Raw genomic sequence first — 18,696 nt, forward strand, 5'->3', positions numbered from 1 at the left:
TTAATGCTTTTGTCTGAATAATTCACTTTAGCTACCTTCGCCACAGGTATAAAGTACAGATTAGTTGATCTGATTAGATTTTCAAGTACTTTCCTGCATTAATTTGCTTTTAAATGAGGAAAGACTGAGATTTTTTTAATTAATTAATTTCGATAATGAAACTGCTTTTAAGCTACAAATCTGTGCAAATTAATTAGCTAATGGACTAAGAACACCGACTGTGAGCCTGAAAACTCAAGAACAAAGCATTGCATAAATGTCTTAATATCACGGGTCTTCCATACATAGGGGATTTGATGGGATTGTGGTGTTTCCTACTGCACAAGTTTCTAAATTAGTAAGATAAAAACTTTTTCTAAACTTCTCTATGAACTCTTAATTATGAACACTATTAATAATGTGACCATGCATGGCACACAACATAAATATTGCCTTATATGAATATCATGAGAAGACATAAGACACAAGGCAATATTTAAGTTGTGGGCTATGCTATGATACGCTGTATTTATTTCCTTATGTCACGGGCAGACATAGAGTCAATGTTCCTTTTGTTAAAATGGCTCGATTTACTGAAGTGCACTGAATTGTTATGCACTGTAATATTTAAACCGATCAAAGAGTAAGGATTTTGGGTTAAACTACTAGGATCATTTTTTGACGTCTTTTTCTTAAGCTGTATTGCAGATAAGGTAAATGCACTAACACACACACACACTACATCTGCAGGAGCTGTTCAGCCATCAAAACCCATGCCATGAAGCTCCCAGTTTTTGTTCTGATGTTAATGGAGGAGGAGATTTGGAACCAGCAGAGCATTGGCAGCTTTCACACATAATACACCTCAGCACTCAGCAGCCTCGCTCTGCACTGGCAGAGTTGCTGTGGTTCCTAAACGCTTCCACTTTGCAGTCAGACAACTTTCTGTTGATTGTGAAATATTTAGGACGGCAAGAAATTTCATGGACTTGTTGAAACAGTGGCATCCTGTTACAGTACCACACTCAAATTCCCTGAGTTCTTTCGAAAGACCCTTTTTCCTTTTCTTTCCTTCTTTTTTTTTTTTAACAAATGCATGGCTAGGTGCTTGATTTATTACACCTGTCCCAGTGAGACTAAAAACAAAAGACAAAGATTAAGAGGTGTGGCCTAATACATTTGTCCATGTACTGTATACGATGTCACCAGACTCATTTAAAACTTTAAATGTATTACTTACTTTTTAGTATACTTCTATTTTCCATGAAATGTTTCTTAAAATACAAAAAAGAATGCTGTCTGTGGGGCTCAATGTTTTACTCAGCAATTAGCAAATGTAGTTTTTTAGTCTATATTCAGATTCTGCTGTCTAAATATCTTTTTTTCTTTTTTCTCTTTTTTTTTCCCCCCCGCTGTCCTTTACTCGTTCCTCTCACCAGGTATCGCCTCTCTGATTCGTCTGTTGAGCTCAGCAGGTGAGGAAAGCCAGCCAGGCTTAGCTGTGCTGCTGTGTGAGATCCTGACTGCTGTCTTCCTCAGTCTGTTTGTTCACGGCATGACCACTCACTCCTGCAACGAGCTGTTTCGCATCATGGCACACCCACTCAACAGCAAGCTTTGGGTGACAGTGTTTGGAGGAGGCGCTCGAATCCCTGTCATCGAAAAACTCAGCAGTCCAACAAGGACGCCCCCACCAGGTGATTCATTTGGAGGATGTAGTTTCCTTTGTGACACTGGTGTGTTCTTCTGAAGGTGACCTTGTAACTATAAACCACTTTACTCCTGTTAAATTAATTGGACTGTTAGCGTAGTGATATCCACCAACTTATTTGTGTGGGTGTGGGTTTGCCTTAGTGCTTGCTACTGCTTGGTAGACCTGATATAAAGTTACTGTAAATATTTGGAAAAAATCTAGGCGCTTTATTTATTTATTTATTATTATTTTTTTATTTTTTTTAATGAGCAAAAGGCACAATCAGAAGCATTTTAATGGCAGCTTGAAAGGGCGATTTAACACACTCTTAACTTTCTCTCAACACTCCAGCCTCACCAAGTGGCACAGACAGGAAGTCCAAACGATTCAGGCTTCTCTCATCACGTAGCGGATCCAAGGAAGAGTCTGGGATAGAGAGGGAGGGACCATTGAGTCCAAAGCACCATGTCCCTGTTGTGGAACAGGAAGCTCCCTCTATCTTTAAAGAACAGTTCGTCCCTCCAGAGCTCAGCATTTGGGATTACTTCATCGCAAAGGTAATCCAAATATTAGTAACAGTGGTTAAGAAGTAGTTTTAAAACATAAGCCTGCATATCTGCTCTCATTTCTGTTGGGATTTTGTTGCATCTTCAGCCTGTATAATGATAGAATGACTTTTTAATATAACTTCAATTTAACATCTTCTATAATACATTTAATTTTGTAAGTTGTCTCTTCTTTCCTTATACGGTTTTGTTGTTGATCTAAACAATTTTGTTTGTCTGTCTTCTGTTTTCTTGCATTCAAGCCTTCACTACCACCGTCAGAAAACAGAGTTGATTATGACTCCGAGGCGAGCCAGGGAAGCGAAGATGAAGACGACGACGATGAATATGATGATGTGTTTGATCCCAACTCACCGCAAAGGGAGCATTCAAACCACAATTCGTACAGGTATTGGCACAGCACTGAGTGCATATTTCTCCAGTCAGTGACTCATTTTTGAGCTGCCAAGATTTAACCTGAAGCTCTTTACAGCTGCTTGTCTTTTATTTATTTGTGCTGCCTCTAAATTTTTCTCCACTCTATCTGAATAAACCTAAATGTAATTTTTTAAAGACTCTATTTCGGTTCTAAACTGGTTTCTTCTCCTTTTAAGTTGGTGTTTGATGCGGCTGGCCATGGTTCAGCTGGTGTTGGCCAATCTCAAGTCTTTCTACCTTACGGCAGGATATGATTTGTTAGGTAAACACTAAAATATACGCCAGCCCCTCGGATGTACATCCAGGATGTAAAGAAGCACTGTCCTATTTCTTACTGCTTGTCTCAGCTAGTCTTATTGTCTTCTTTTTAACCACAGACCTGCCTGTGGCCTCTCCTTTGTGTCATGCTGTGCTGAAGACGCTGCAGCGGTGGGAGCAGGTGCTGCAGAAAAGGCTGGAGATCTTCGGGGGCCCCCCTTCCAAGTATATCTCCACCCACCTCCATGATGAAATTGCCACACCTGGCCCCGCCCTCCTCAGGCACAAAACCCTATTTGAAGCATCAAATACCCCTTTCAGGTATTGAATCAGATTTTTTTTTTTTTTTTTTTTTTTTTTTTTACTTTTTTTGTCTTGTGGTTTGTTTATTTATTCATTTTTTTTCTCTTGTGTATCCACAGAGGTCCTCAGTCAATGCTTTGCATTTTCCCCATGTTTATTTCCACAAACCTGTTTATGTCAGTACTTCTTCATATATTTGTTATTTATTTTGGCATGTAAGTGAGGTGGCAGTGATTCAGTTTGTGGCCTGGGCTAAAGTTTTCATCTACAGCAAAGTAAACACATCAGCAAAAAAAAAACAAAAAACAATATTCCCTGCTTGTGCATGCAGCTTAAGAGGAAAGTGCCCAACTGTCTCTGCATTGTTTACATTCAAATTCAGGCTATGACTCACAATGAACAGCAAGTACACCTCTGTGTACTGCTGATGTATACTGCTAATTAAAACACTGTCTTTAACAGCGTCCACATGAGTGGAGAAAATTCCGATTGGCAGTTCTAATAAATTCATTTGCAGAGTTCTTAGTGGACTCATGACTTACACAATTTGCATACTGATGGAGAAAATAAAGAAATACATCGGTTAATTTGGCTTGGGGAAAATGCTAAATGAAAATTTGTATTAAAGGTATTATTAATAATATTTAAAAGTGAAAGTAAAACAAAAGAAAGGAAACGGCTAACCTAATAATCCATAAATAAATAAATGTGGATAATTAATGGATCCAAGTCATCCTCCCTGCCACTTAGTGGACATCCAGCTGCAACAGTTTTGCTAACATCTGCTTCAGAACAGCAGACAGACAGAAGGATAAAGACATATTAATTACTGTCTGTTATTTACTTTTTTCCTGTTTAACTGGCTACTGTAAGATAGTAAAATCACAAAAATTGGGATTTTACTAACTCAAATATCTCTTATCTTTAATAAATTGTGGAGTAAATAGAAAAATATTCAGTAAATTCAAAAAATCAGTTTTTCTCACTTTTTTAGACCACCATTTTATCCATGTGCAGACTGACCCCGTTGGATACCACAGTAACATAGTCCATGGATTTACTGTTCTTTGAACAACATCATTCGTGATTTGTGATGTTAAATGCACATTACTGTTGACGATGTTCCTTTCAGGTCCAGCCACCACTCGGCGCTGCCAGTCAAACGTTTATGGCACTTTTTGGTGAAGCAGGAAGAAGTGCAGGAGACCTTTATCAGAAATATCTTCACCAAGAAACCGGGCACACATCAGGTATTTACATCATATCCCCCTGCTGCATGATTGCGTTGCTGGCACATTTTAATCATAGTCACTGAATAACACATTAACTATTTTGATATGATAACAAAATGCATCATTCCCAAGCTAAACTGCATTATTATTGCTTTTACATCCTTGTTATACTGTTTTTGTTTTGCATGCCAGCCTCTTTTTTTTTTTCTTATTACTGCCTCCAGTTGCATTATTTTCATTCAAATAATTCCACCTTTTTTGATTAACAGCACAATAATTGAGTCTCTGTATGTGTTTGCATGGCTTGCCACTGGTGGTGGTTGCACTTGTGTGTGTGTGTGTCTGTGTGTCCACCCTGTGCTGCTTCCCCTGTCATTAAAGTCGGTTGAGGACCAGACTGACAATATGAAATGTTCAGGGATGGACGAGACAGGAAACAATCAGGTACTGTTTCTGATGAATTTTTGCTCATGATGTTGCAGTGGGATGGGTTGCTAAACAAACCTCAGTATCTGTTGCAATATTTAACCAACTGAAAAATCAAAAACTGAAGCTTTTGATTTTTTTTTGCTGAATGTGCATCAAGAACTACATTCAGCAAAAGCTTAAATGTAGTTCTTGATGCCTAAGATTGGTACATACGTCGACAGTGATGGATACTGAAAGACTGCGGGTGATCAAATGCCTTGCAGGTATAGCATGCTTGCAAGAAATGTAACATTCATGTCAGATGTTGTGTACATTTTTTACAAGTTTGACAAGTCGGCTTCAAAAAAATCCTCCCACATTTATTTGCTCTTTTTTTGTTTTGTTTTTAGGTTGGGTTTTTTGTGTGGTTTTTTTTTTTATTTTTTAATTTTTTAAATTTTTATAAATAAGTGAAAATCACTGTTGCTTCAAGGCTGTTTAATTGGTCACAGAGTTTTATAGTTTATAAGGGACTTAAATATGAGTTTTACATATTGTCCCTATGACACAACTGCAAACGTAAAGCTTTGAAGCCTGCAGTACCTTGCCTTTTTGTTTTTCTTGTAGCATGTTTATTCAGACGTGCATAACAAAGTAGTATGTCTGAGTTGACAAGACCCCTCTTTATGCTTCAGTCACACTAAGGAAAAACGGTTGTTGGCGATCGGGTGCAGAGAACTTGCAGTCTCATTGCTTTTGAAATCGGTGTCAGTTTGCTCTGAGTTTGTGATAATACAGCAGTTGGAATAAATAGGTAAAGATCACAAGTCTCTTGATGTCACTTGCAAATTTTGTTATCTACAAAGAAATTGACATTAAACATTAAGTACTTACATTCAGAGTTCAGTCAAAACCTCATAGATTTGAAATTCAGAAACTTCTCTACAAATACACTCAACAAAAATGTAAACGCAACACCTTTGTTACTGCTCCCATTCCCCATGGGATGGACGTAGAGACCTAAAATTCATTCCAGATACACAATATAACCATCCCTCCCAAACAGTGGTCACAAATCAGTCCAAATGTGTGGTAGTGGGCACATCTGCTATATTGAGATAATCCATCCCACCTCACAGGTGTGCCACATCAGGATGCTGATCTGACATCATGAGTAGTGCACAGGTGTACCTCAGACTGCCCACAACAAAAGGCCACCCTGGAATGTGCAGTTTTTTGCGCTATTGGGGGTCTGGGGACCCAGAACCGGTCAGTATCTGGTGTGACCACCATTTGCCTCATGCAGTGCAACACATCGTCGCATGGAGTCTATCAGATTGTCAATTGTGGCCTGTGGAATGTTGGTCCACTCCACTTCAATGGCTGTGCGAGGTTGTTGGATATTCGTGGGAACTGGTACACGCTGTCGTATACGCCGGTCAAGCACATCCCGAACATGCTCAATGGGTGACATGTCCGGTGAGTATGCTGGCCATGCAAGAACTGGGACATTCTCAGCTGCCATCTGCCCTGAACAATGTGAACCATGATTCATCCGTGAAGCGCACACCTCTCCAACGTGCCAGACGCCATCGAATGTGAGCATTTGCCCACACAAGTCTGTTACGGCGACGAGCTGGAGTCAGGTCAAGACCCCGATGAGGACGACGGGCATGCAGTTGAGCGTCCCTGAGACGGTTTCTGACAGTTTGTGCAGAAATTGTTTGGTTGTGCAAACCAATTGTTCCAGCAGCTGTCTGGGTGGCTGGTCTCAGACGATCTTGGAGGTGAGCCTGCTGGATGTGGAGGTCCTGGGCTGGTGTGGTTACACGAGGTCTGCGGTTGTGAGGCCGGTTGGATGTGCTGCCATATTCTCTGAAACGCCTGTGGAGACGGCTTATGGTTGAGAAATGAAGATTCAATGCACGGGCGACAGATCTGGTTGACATTCCTGCTGTCAGCATGCCAATTGCACGCTCCCTCATTGCTTGTGGCATCTGTGGCATTTTGCTGTGAGACAAAACTGCACATTCCAGGGTGGCCTTTTGTTGTGGGCAGTCTGAGGTACACCTGTGCACTACTCATGATGTCAGATCAGCATCCTGATGTGGCACACCTGTGAGGTGGGATGGATTATCTCAATATAGCAGATGTGCCCACTACCACACATTTGGACTGATTTGTGACCACTGTTTGGGAGGGATGGTTATATTGTGTATCTGGAATGAATTTTAGGTCTCTACGTCCATCCCATGGGGAATGGGAGCAGTAACAAAGGTGTTGCGTTTATATTTTTGTTGAGTGTACTTACAAGCTGTGCTTTTCATAGTATAACCAAAGTACAACCAGTAGAGTAGAAGTTGAGAGTCAAAAAGGCGTCATAAACAAGTTGTGCTCAACTGAGTCTGATTGACTACAATGTGTCTGCATTTAGAAGTTAAATGCCAGTTATTTGCATCCGATCCAGGTTGGACTGCAGTTGTTTGGATGTAATCTGTACAATCAAAATTTTTGCTCAGTGTTCGGGGGTTATACACTGAACCTGTGGCATCTGTTGCATTCATTTACCAACAGCAAAAACATTTAATGGTTTCTAGTCGCAGGGAGGTAGCTGTCCTACTTTTACTCTAGTGTGGCTGAGCCATTATACATGTGACTGTATGAAATGTAAATACCATATGAAACGAGACCATACTGTTTAATGCGGATGTGCACATTTTACGTCTTGAACCTGTCACGCATTATCTTAAATGCTAAAACTGTGATCAGGACCAAATTACAGTACATGTATTTTTAGTGCCATGTACCCTGAATGCTCTTGTCAAGAGTGAGATATTAATCTTGCATTTAGCTGTCTAAATATTCATGTGAATGTGAACCATCAATTTTAAATTGCACTGTAAACTGATGCTTCATAGAGGTTTTCTAATCTTCTTGCTCTCACCATGCAAGCTCCCATATTATAGCTACTCCATTTGGCTCAGTGTTAATTAACCCAGTCTCTCTGAGGACAAACTATGAAGCTGAATAGCTTCTGATTAATGGGCCCAACACTGTCGCAGTGAATCTGCATCCTACAGGGATTATGTGCTCGGCAAAAATGGCAAACCACCATATTTAGATTTCTGCAAGTCAAGTTATATTTTATTCCATCCGACAGAAAATGACATGGTCTTTTCCTCTCGAACAAATGCGGTGAAGACGTTAATTCAATCTCATGCTTAGAGGATGCTTGGCTTTGGCATCAAAGTGTAACATCTCTGTACAATATCCCACAGGACCACAGTGGTACAGTGTGTACTTGTGCTTATTGCTGAAGGGTTTTTGTTCTCATGCTGTCTAATGACAGTAGCCCAGTTATGCTGGCTGCTGTATTTAACAGTGTGGCCTGATGCACTGAACATGGCCTTTCCTAACCCTAAGGGCAAGACAAACGAATACATAAACATAAAATACACAAATTGCATAGCAGAGACAACTGTGAGTACGCTTACCTAGATTTATGAGCATCATCTACAGCAAATAATTTGATAGTTCACTTGTCAACCCTTCTCTTGTCGGGTCATTGGTCCTGTAGCATGAAAGGAAACTGAAATTATGGTGGATATTTGTCTGCGGGAAATGTTTCAGTTGTAATGATTGAATCCGTGTGTATTTTCTGCTGTCTGCAGACTGAGTCAGATCAGGGCAGCCCTGGAGGAAAAGCACGCATCATCCACAAGGAATCTGACATCATCACAGCCTTTGCCATCAACAAGGTAACAATTTGCTGACACAGATGTCATCGAACAATACGAAGTACTATGAGAATAAAAGAATGCATTACTCAAGCATGCAGCCTGTATTGGTCAATTTAATTAAACATTTAATATAAGAAAATTGCCATTAAATTGATTTAGTAATCTCTCTCTTTAAGAGAGTGTTTGGAAGGATAACTAAATAAACACAAAGTTTCCTCAGTGCAAAAGTATTGGAATCATACTTTTATCTATTGGAAAACTGTAATACAAACAAAGTTAACACCTTAAATAAACTGTTAAGTTTATTCAGCTTGTTAAGTGTGAGGTAACCTTTTGTGGGAGTTAGACATTTAATGTGATATACACCCCCAGGATAAGAATCTCGCCTCCAGAAATCTTCCTTAAGAATATTTGTTTCTCTAATCAATATTTTCATGTGTGCAGGGGGTCAAACATTGTTGTCGGTTACGAGGAAGAACTCGCAGAAGATGCAGATACTTCTAACAGTAGTTTGTGCAGACCAAAGAAGGAGACTAATAGGAGGATTGGACTAATAGGCAATAAATATGTCAGTGTCGCATTTCTCAAGAGGCAAAAAAAATCAAACAAGTAGCTTTACCCCAATTGTGCATAGTGACAGATCGATCTTGTGTGGTAAAACAAAAGTACCACTTACCAAATTAAGGAATATGTATTGTGAATATGGGGCGGGGGAGCTCTTCCCTATTCCCTTTGATAAATAATGCATGATTATATGTAATTCTTACAGGACTTGCTTATTTCAAAGCACGATTTACTCTTTTCACATTTTCACATCCATATCGGATGCTTTGTTTACATGCGATGGATACCTTGTTTTTCTGTACTATTATAAAAAGATGGCAACTATTTGAGTCGATTCCCCAGTTGCAAATAGATGTGTGGCACATGAGTTGCATTCGTCGGTGCAAACTAAATCAGACTGACGTGTTCGCGCTCTCAGGGCTGATTGTGCAAGCCTTTTTATCTTCTGTGTTTTTGTTCATTTTGTTCAATGGTTCGGACCTGGTGTTAGTGAATTCTTCTCAATATTCATCTCTGTTCACATTAGTCTACGTTAGTCTGAGCTGTGTGTTTATCCAGAGTGCTGTATTAGTACTGGCTTCTTCTAAAAAGCAAAAATGGAGAAGGGTGGTTTTAGTGTTGGTGAATCTCTACATTTCAGATTTGGCACATGCATCCAATCCAATTTTATTTACATTGGGACTCATATTTCCCATACCCCAATCCTCTCTGCGCTCACTTCTCTCTCTGTGTTTCTCCCAGGCCAATCGTAACTGTTTAGTCATGGCCTCCACACATGACATTCAGGAGTTGGATGTGTCATCCATCTTGGCTACTCAGATCTTGACATGGATCGATGATGACGAGGCTGAAGCCAAAGGGTAAGACAGCAGTCTGCTTTTTACATATATACAAACAGCCATGAGTTCATCCAGAGTGCCATCAACTGTTCAACCTCGTGCCAAAAGAGCAAAATGTAAACGTTGGATAAAGACACTTTAGATTGTGTACATGCATCTGCACTGCCTCTCTCTGTATAGCACAGAGAGCATCTGTTTTTATATACAGAATTCTAAATATTAGCTCACAAATCACATTAGGCGTTAAGGTACTTTGCAGGTTTGTTGTTGAAACCTCTGTGCATATCAGTCCAGCTGTTGCAGGACTCATTGTTAGCTAATGATGGCTCTTTATGACTGGTTTGAACCAGCCAGGCACCTCGTCTCATCATATACATCACTACTTCTTCTTTCTTTTTTTTTCCTCTAAGTGTGGGTGGTGACGACTTCCTGGTGGTCCATACACGCGATGATTTTGCCGCCCTCCACGGCACCACGCCATACACCCACAGTAACCCTGGCACTCCTATCAACGTACCGTGGCTAGGAGGCATGCAGACGGGCAGAGGTGCCGCCGTGGTAAGCTCCCAACCTGGATTTATACAATAAAACGGCCAAATCACAAGGAGTGCTGTATTTTTGTTGGGTTCTTTTGTTTGTTTTGTGTTTACATATAAATAACATAATTGTGACTTTTGTTGTATAATATTGGGCCGATTTCAAAAATGTGCTAGTGTTTTAAAAGTGTTACTTTTAACATTTGCATTTCACCAAAACCTGATAAAACAGTTGTGAAATTAAAGTTGGCTGAATGTTCACCGGATTATCTAAACAAATAGATTTTAGCAGATTTCTGTTGTCTTGATGTTTGGAAACGATCAGATGTAATATCAAGCACAGTTTTTCACAGTTTGGCTCCATGAGCTTTCATTCACTACGCAGTGATAATGGGTTTATAATACTCCCTGCTGCTTTTGTGTAATTAATTGATGTTGTCTGCACTTTTTGTACTCAAAGCAAAAATCCTCAAAGCATAGCTTAAATAAATAATTCATTTTTGTCTCTGTCTGTTTTGCCAAAAGCGTTGCGGCTGCTAACATTAGCTCCTCTCATTGGCTTACTGAGGAACTGAGATGGTGTTTTGAGATGTATGAGTCAAACGTTTCTGCTGTTTTTGTGGAAAACTGTGCTGATTTCTACCGAGCGGAGAAGGTTTGCTTTAGCAGGAGGGAGATAATTTGGTTCTTGTGGTGTCATTGAGTCAAGTAGATGCGACTCATGTTTGTTATTTCAGCTAGTTAACTTATTGCTCCTGATATGCAGACTGGACAGTAAGAGCCACTTTGCATCGTAAGTATTTTACCAACCAGTCAGTTTGTTCAGTGTCAGAGTGGAGTATATTTTGAGATGAATGATAAATGGAATCCTCGATAGAAAATACATTGCCATTAATTTCAGCCTCTCTCAGCCAACAGTCATGTTGCATATTTTCACTCTGATATACTGAGGCTCAGTAGGTTTTTCCTCCTATCATTATAATAGAACAGCCTTGTATTTATTCTTTAATTTCAAAGCAGGGTTTATTATTAGCTAATAAATTGACACACGGGAACTCTAATACTTGTATCAGTTTGGTATCAGATGATGAAATACAGTAAATACTAGGATGGTCTCTGTTGACTAATGTGAACTATGTCCTCAGTCTTTGCTTAAATGAAGGATGTAGTCAATGTGATGTCACCCAGTGGTTTTGGGCACCAGATCTGGCAACTTTTTCTTAGAGACAGAAGTGATTAGCTCTGTGTGAACGCTAGGGAATATTTAATTGTGTAAAAATATATACCAGATGAGGATGGTAAGATATGGCACTGCCCTGGTGTACAGTTATTCATTAACTCTCATATTACACATGCCAGAAGTTTCAAATAATGGGTTCACTGTATGAACATCAGTTTCTGCAAGCCAAAACTGAGCATGTAAATGGCTAAAGTTTATGAGGGGCAGCCAATCAGAAGAAACAGTGGTCTTAAGGGAGAGGAGTAAAAATGGAATGCACCATAAAACAGCTCAAAATCCTCCTTTATTTTATTATCTTTTTAAAAAAAACTGGATTATTTCTGAGTGCAAGAACGAATATGGAGTTACAAATAAATTACCCCTGAAAGAGAGCGTCAAACAGGAGGGAAGCAAAGTGGCAAAAGTTTTTTCCGCTCAGGCTGATGGGCTATTGTCCTCACCCCCCTGGGCGTGCGGGCAATGTGGTCACCTAAGTTTGTGAATGTAGTAATTTGAAAACTAGGTAACGTAGGATTTTCAAAATAATACCATAGGTGTGTTGACTGGGAAGCTGAGGGTTGGCTAATGGCAGTTGGCCAACCCTCCAGTATTTGATGCCAATATTTTTAATTTATCCGTCAGCTGCATGAACAAAATATTGAATATCAATTAAAATGTCTAACCTACAGTATGTGAAGACATTAAGTTAGACTTAGTGTCTGCCTTTTGGACTATAACGTAGACAGAATTTACTTTAACGAGAAAATGATAGGTTGTCAGTGGATTCACTGGAAGCAGGAGTAAGCACCTTTCTTGCTTTTGATGATCATGATTAAAGGGGTCACGTTAAAGTTAATCATCAGAATCTACATCATGTTATTTCTGAATGAAGCACGTGTGAGGGAGCCATGTGAGAAGGGATTTAAAAATCATTCCTTCAAGTCATGTGACACCGTCAGGAAACGTGTATTTTGTGTAAAAGGGGCTTTAAAACAGCATAACACTGTTTCACTACATCTCTCTGCACTTCACCTGGTTTTAAAGATTTATTCTTTACCATGATGAAGCTCTGTTTTCTCACTGAATTTCTCCTCCTCCTCCTCTTCACTTTTCTTCTCCCAGATGATCAAGAGAAATATCAACAATGTGCGAAGAATGACCTCCCATCCCACACTGCCGTACTGTAAGTACAACTCCGATGTCTGTCGGTAGATTAGAAAACTATTCGCCTATTAAAAGTGGTATTCGGACATCATATATCTGCTGTTGAAAAACAGCCTTCAGGGGGTGATTACATACAAAAAAAAGTTTCTCTTATGTTGATATTTGTAAACTGGCAGAGCTGTTTTCCATTAGTCCCAGTGCTGCTAAAGGCTGAGTGCGCTCACTTTGCTGCAAACTTGTATTTTCCAGTCAAACTGCAGACTGGTGATGCAGCTGAGGAGTGTTTGTCTGGGATGAAAACGGCTTTCAATCAATTTAACCTGGTCTTCACTTATGTAGTAGATGAATTTGGGAACAAAGAAGTGCCAAAACCCTCCTGTTGAGGTCTGAATGGTCACTGGGATGTATTGGAAGATGAGCTGTTATCACGTGCGGTTTTGTTTCTGTTCATCAGACCTGACAGGAGCTCAGGATGGTAGCGTGAGGATGTTTGAATGGGGTCACTCCCAGCAGATCATCTGCTTCCGAAGTCCAGGCAACTCCAGAGTCACCAGGATACGATTCAACCATCAAGGGAACAAGGTTACAAACTCTCACACCCCTCCTGCTCTGTGTACCAGGATAGTGAACACATTGGCCTGCTGACTACCGCCATACAGATGTCAGGCTATTCTTAGCTTTGCAACATGACTGCAGAGTGATGTGAGCCTGTCGCATTCGGAAACGTTTTCACACTTCCTCTGCCGTTCAGGCACGGACCACAGCGGGGAGGTTGGCTTCAGCACGCATTGTTCTTCAGCTCAGTGATTCAAACACTCTAAACTGAGGCACTCGCCTCAAGCTAATAATTTTCTCAGATGGTGCCTCTCTCGTGCCAGCGCTCTCTTACCTGCTTGATGCAGCCCAGAGCGCAAAATATGCTTTAAGAGGGCAAAAAGGAATGAGAGGATATAGAAAGCACTTTAGTTATGTAAGTGGTGCTTGGCCGTATGAGGCTGTTGACATGTTTTGGAGGACAAATTCACAGTGAGGGAGTGAGCACAAACATTTTTTAATATATATGTCAAATGCAATATAAGGGATCATTCTATCCTATTTACAGCAAAGTGTGATATCTGCTTTGTGCTTGTTTTCTGTAGTTTGGGATTGTGGATGCTGATGGAGCCTTGAGTCTCTGGCAGACCAACACAAGCGGGACTACACCGAAACCATATCTGGTGAGATGCTCGCAGCTCATTTAGCTGGTTTTTCTTCTATATCCCTCGAGTGTCCTCCTGTTTTTCTGTCACACTCCTTTTTGTTTATTCTTGTCCTGCTTTATAATTAACGTCACTGTCACTTCTCTGTTTCCCGCTACCAGACTCTGCAGTGCCACAACAAGACAGCTAATGACTTTCTCTTTGTGGGCTCTTCCTCCCTCATCGCCACTGCGGGTCTTTCAACAGACAACAGGTCCCACAGACTTTCCAGTCAATTTAATCCTATGCCACCTCTCATTAAACACTGAATCTGCTGTGCCTAATGATATGTTCTGTAATGAAAATGTTAGAAAATACTGTAATTTGGTTACTTTTGACTCTACAGGAATGTGTGTCTGTGGGACACACTAGTGACTCCTGCTAACAGCCTTGTGCAAGGTAAGATACTGCACCTAATTAGCCTATTTAGTAGTGTCTTTGGCATGGTTAATCACATGCTTCAATGGATTTTCTCCAGCTACTCCAGCTTTCTCCAACAGTCCAAAGACATGCATATAAGACTAATTGGTCTTTCTAAATTGGCAGTACTTGTGAATGTGAGCATGAGTGATTGCGTCTCTGTGTTAGCCCTGTGATGGACTGGTGGACTATTCAGTTTTCTCCCCCTATGACAGCAGGGAAAAGGACAAGATATTAAATTAATGGAGGATGCCTTGCAGGCTCCTTGGTTATGGTTCACAGATTCCTGGAGATTGCCAGTGTCCCCACATTCAGAGCCGCTGTTCTGTAATAAATACCTTTTGGTGTTGGAAAGAAAGTTTGAAAACAAATTAAATCAAATGGCGAAAAACATTTAAGAACTATGATTGACATTTTTCTCTTCTGTCTACCTCTCTCTGTCCTTAGCTTTCAGCTGCCACGAGTCCGGTGCCACCGTGCTCTCCATGGCCCCCAGGCAGCAGCTGCTTATCACAGGCGGGAGGAAGGGCTGGATCAGCGTGCTGGAGCTTTCCCACAAGCACCAGCGGCAGAGCTTCCAGGCCCATGACTCGCCGGTCAAAGCACTAGCCGTCGATCCAACTGAGGATTGCTTTATCAGTGGATCAGCTGAGGGCAACATTAAGGTTTGTCAACTAGTCTTTTTGACATTTGATGTGTGATAAAATGTTTCTGAGTGGCATTTTTTTTTCAGGTGTACAGCACTTGTTAATTTGTTTGCAAGTGGGAAGCAGACAGTTTGCTGTGATATAAATGCTCTTCGAGTTTCTTCTCGAAGGTCTTTAGTTTTACATGAGCTTCGCTGGGTACAGTTATCCTAAAAATCTATATGAAGAGACTTGATCATTTCCTCTACCCTCGTAAATTCGTCACTTGCAGAACTGCCCTCCAGGGCGTTTGGCACCCAGACGTGTATGTCTCTGTTGCGTTTATCGGTGGAGACGGTGACCTCCAGCAAAGCAAAAGAAATCCATTGTCACTTGTGATTAACCACCTGCTCGGGACAGCTGTGTGACTGATGGAGACTAACATGTAAGGTGAAAGTGGGTTGACACTGGGAAAGGCAGAGGAGAAGGCAGTAGGAGGAGGATGTGAATGTCTGCAGCTAATATATTACCAGAGACAGCAGGTCTTTTTTATCTTTTTGACTTGGATATGCTGCTGCAGATCACACAGCTGTCACTCCAAGGATGAAGCCCCTGTGTCGCTCACATGTAGAATGGTGCAGTGCACATCTGCTTGAAATTCAAATGACTTTCACTCTGGATAATTGCTCAGAAAAAAAAAACCTTTCAAAGCTGTGCGTGAGGTTACTCATCTAAAGTCTTTAAAAGCTTATAAATGTGCAGCACAACAGTTTGCAGTTTGCAGTCAGTCAGTATACAATTAAAGTGTTTGATGAGAGCTGGAACTTCAATAAATTAGATACCTTAATGAATCATGCAGCTCCCAGACTGAGAATACGAGTCAAATGATCCAAGTTGTTCAGAGCCTATCGAGGTCTTCAGTGGAAACTCAGCCATGTATTTCTGTTTTTTCTGGTAAAGAGGCCACAATACATTCTGCTGCAGTAGCACCCAAACCTGACCGTATTACATTGATGTTGTTTTCAGTGAAGAAATAATTCTTAAATACAGGCTTAAAGGGGCAAAGTAAGAATGCATGAAACAATGAAATGTCAACAGCGAGTTGTAGCCATGACAGAATAAAAGGTACCAAATTAATCTCAAGTTTGAACTGGATACCACTAAGAGCACATTTAAGTTTAAACTACATTAGTGACTATAGCTACAAAGGGATGAGAGGAGGGGGGGGAGACAAATGTCCAACATCACAATAATAATCATAACCGTGATGAGACCCTGGCACTGCAAAGATTATTAGGACGGTTTGCTGTGAACTTGCTTTTGAAATAGTAGTTTTGAAGGCTTGGACCAGGTCTGCAGCCACTTGCATTCTTTGGAGCAACTTTCATGCATTAAGATGGCAATAAAACAGAAGCTGGCAATTACATACATTTTGAAACAGAAATTCAGAAAATCATCCGCAAACAGTGACCCAGTTGCTGCAGGATGGTTACTAACTGTAAGTCATAGGACATAGTTGCTTAGTAACCTTGCTTTTATACAGGAATATAAACAAGGATGCAATCAGTTGGCAACCAGTTGAGTTGAATCTCCTACTGCACATTGAGACACGTCGCAGACAAGTTGCGCTCACTGATTCACATGAATTTAAACATGCTGGAATTGTCATTTCTAAATTGGAACCTTCACCAGTTTGCCTGAGACTGATTCCAGTCTGAGTCAGAACATGATTGTTCGATGGTTGAGTGTGTTGCACACTCAACACACAAGTAACACAGTTACTTGTAGAAAGCAAAGAATTCAGCACAATCATCAAATTAAGAAGCAGTTTGTGACTTTTTCATCTTGGAGTTAGAGCATCGGAGAGAATTTATGGCAAAAGATATTTGGTTTGGGGGATTTTAATTAATTTTTTTTATACTGGTCATGTTTTTTAATCAGAGAATGAGCTTCATCAGGTTCTTAGTAGGTTCAGTTCATTCAGGTTTGGATTGTTTATAGATGTTTTTATAGAGACGCATTCTCCCTTTGACCGAAACAAACTCCATTAAACTGTCCTGTTTCTGATTTTTCAAATCTTCCCTGCTTCCTCCAGGTTTGGAGCCTGACCACGCATAGCCTCCTTTACACCTTTCCCAACGAACACGCTCGCCAGTCGCTGTTCAGGAACCTCGGCACAGGTGTGATGCAGCTCGAAGTGGGACCAGCTAACTACATCTTCTCCTGCGGCGCCGACGGTACCATGAAGATGAGGATCCTCCCGAACCGCTTCAGCGTTACGAACAACAACCACGGCAACCTCAAGAATGATGTGAAATTCTTCATATAGACAGAAAAGTGTGGCATTAAAACAGTTTATGTGAGCAGAGGCACGATTTGTGAATTGCGTGTCATACGTGATTGGAAAAATGGCAACTGATTCATTTCTAGGATTTATAGACTTTCACAGAAGGGAGCGCTCGCCGGTTGATCGGGCGTGACCGTGCTGTATCACCTGTTGTGATCCACCTGAATCCAAATTTGACTTTTACAAGTGTTTTAAAATGTAGAGAAAGGCAAATGCAGGCTAATGTGCACGGGACACCTTCAGTCAGAATTAGCTGAAGGAGAGACAAAATAAGCAGCTGGAGACTCTGCACAAAACAGCCATCTCTGTCTCCACCGAACAACACACGGAGAGCACTTTTTGCACAGGAAGTGAAAGCTGTAGGAGCAGGTGTGAAGTCTAAACCTGCAGCATTGTTTCACTTATACAAGATACGTTTTAGTTTGTATTAGGAAATCAGTTGTGATGATGGCAAAAGCTCTTCTGGAAGCATTCAGGTGATCACTTTCAGAGCCCTTGGCACAAAGCGGACGTTCAAAGCACATCATATCCAGTTCTGGTGCTCCAGATAAACCAGCTTGGTTGGAGTAGCAGAGGATCAGGACGCTTCACAGCCTCCTAGTGTTATGTTGCTGCTGTGTTTAGTTTTAGGCACCTTTCTGTAACCCAGCTGCAATTGAAATGAACGCAGGATTTATAACTATGGTACCAATAAACATGGTTCATGAATTTAAAGCAGCGGCTTAACATATTTGGGAGATTCTCTCATTCGTTTTCTGATACAGACCTTACGCGACAGTTTTAGACTACTCTCGTGTTTGTCCGCTTAAATATGAGCCTTCAGCGAGCTGCTGGGTGGCTTAGAACAAAAACCAGAAATGGGGAAACTGCTAATAACGGTCACAAAATCAGCCGATCAGCACACACTTTCCTGGGATCCACGCACTCATAGGTAATTAGCTCCGTCCGTTAAAGAAGAGTCTGGCATATTGACGCTTTTTACCTTCATACACACCATCGGAGAGCAGTACAAGTGCTCCTTGGCTGATTTTGTTACTGCTAGACGAAGCCAATAGTTTCCACATCAGGGCTGTCTTTATTTTTAACAGACAGACATGAAAGTGGTCGAACGCTGTCAGAAAGCAAGTGTTTTCCAAAATGTTGAGCT

At 40.8% G+C, this 18,696-nt stretch overlaps 1 protein-coding gene across 4 annotated transcripts in view; it reads left to right on the forward strand.

Annotated features, from left to right (window-relative positions):
* dmxl1 (Dmx like 1) overlaps nucleotides 1-17,724 on the forward strand; it is a 61,904-nt gene extending 44,180 nt beyond the window's left edge. For 3 of the 4 annotated variants that reach the window (XM_082555799.1, XM_082555800.1, XM_082555801.1), the window contains exons 35-51: nucleotides 1,419-1,676; nucleotides 2,024-2,229; nucleotides 2,481-2,626; nucleotides 2,832-2,917; nucleotides 3,033-3,234; nucleotides 4,349-4,466; nucleotides 4,830-4,892; nucleotides 8,528-8,614; nucleotides 9,902-10,020; nucleotides 10,410-10,557; nucleotides 12,877-12,937; nucleotides 13,373-13,500; nucleotides 14,058-14,135; nucleotides 14,279-14,370; nucleotides 14,503-14,555; nucleotides 15,024-15,241; nucleotides 17,298-17,724. In XM_082555799.1, coding sequence (XP_082411925.1) covers nucleotides 1,419-1,676; nucleotides 2,024-2,229; nucleotides 2,481-2,626; nucleotides 2,832-2,917; nucleotides 3,033-3,234; nucleotides 4,349-4,466; nucleotides 4,830-4,892; nucleotides 8,528-8,614; nucleotides 9,902-10,020; nucleotides 10,410-10,557; nucleotides 12,877-12,937; nucleotides 13,373-13,500; nucleotides 14,058-14,135; nucleotides 14,279-14,370; nucleotides 14,503-14,555; nucleotides 15,024-15,241; nucleotides 17,298-17,531 — 2,297 coding nt within the window. In that variant the 3' untranslated portion in view covers nucleotides 17,532-17,724. The remainder of the gene's footprint in view (nucleotides 1-1,418; nucleotides 1,677-2,023; nucleotides 2,230-2,480; nucleotides 2,627-2,831; nucleotides 2,918-3,032; nucleotides 3,235-4,348; nucleotides 4,467-4,829; nucleotides 4,893-8,527; nucleotides 8,615-9,901; nucleotides 10,021-10,409; nucleotides 10,558-12,876; nucleotides 12,938-13,372; nucleotides 13,501-14,057; nucleotides 14,136-14,278; nucleotides 14,371-14,502; nucleotides 14,556-15,023; nucleotides 15,242-17,297) is intronic. The other variant, XM_082555802.1, reaches the window with a different exon arrangement.
* The last annotated feature ends 972 nt before the right edge of the window (nucleotides 17,725-18,696 follow it).

This window comes from Aulonocara stuartgranti (assembly GCF_965226115.1).
Source record: "Aulonocara stuartgranti genome assembly, chromosome: 12".
In the NCBI taxonomy this organism is placed as follows: Eukaryota; Metazoa; Chordata; class Actinopteri; order Cichliformes; family Cichlidae; genus Aulonocara; species Aulonocara stuartgranti.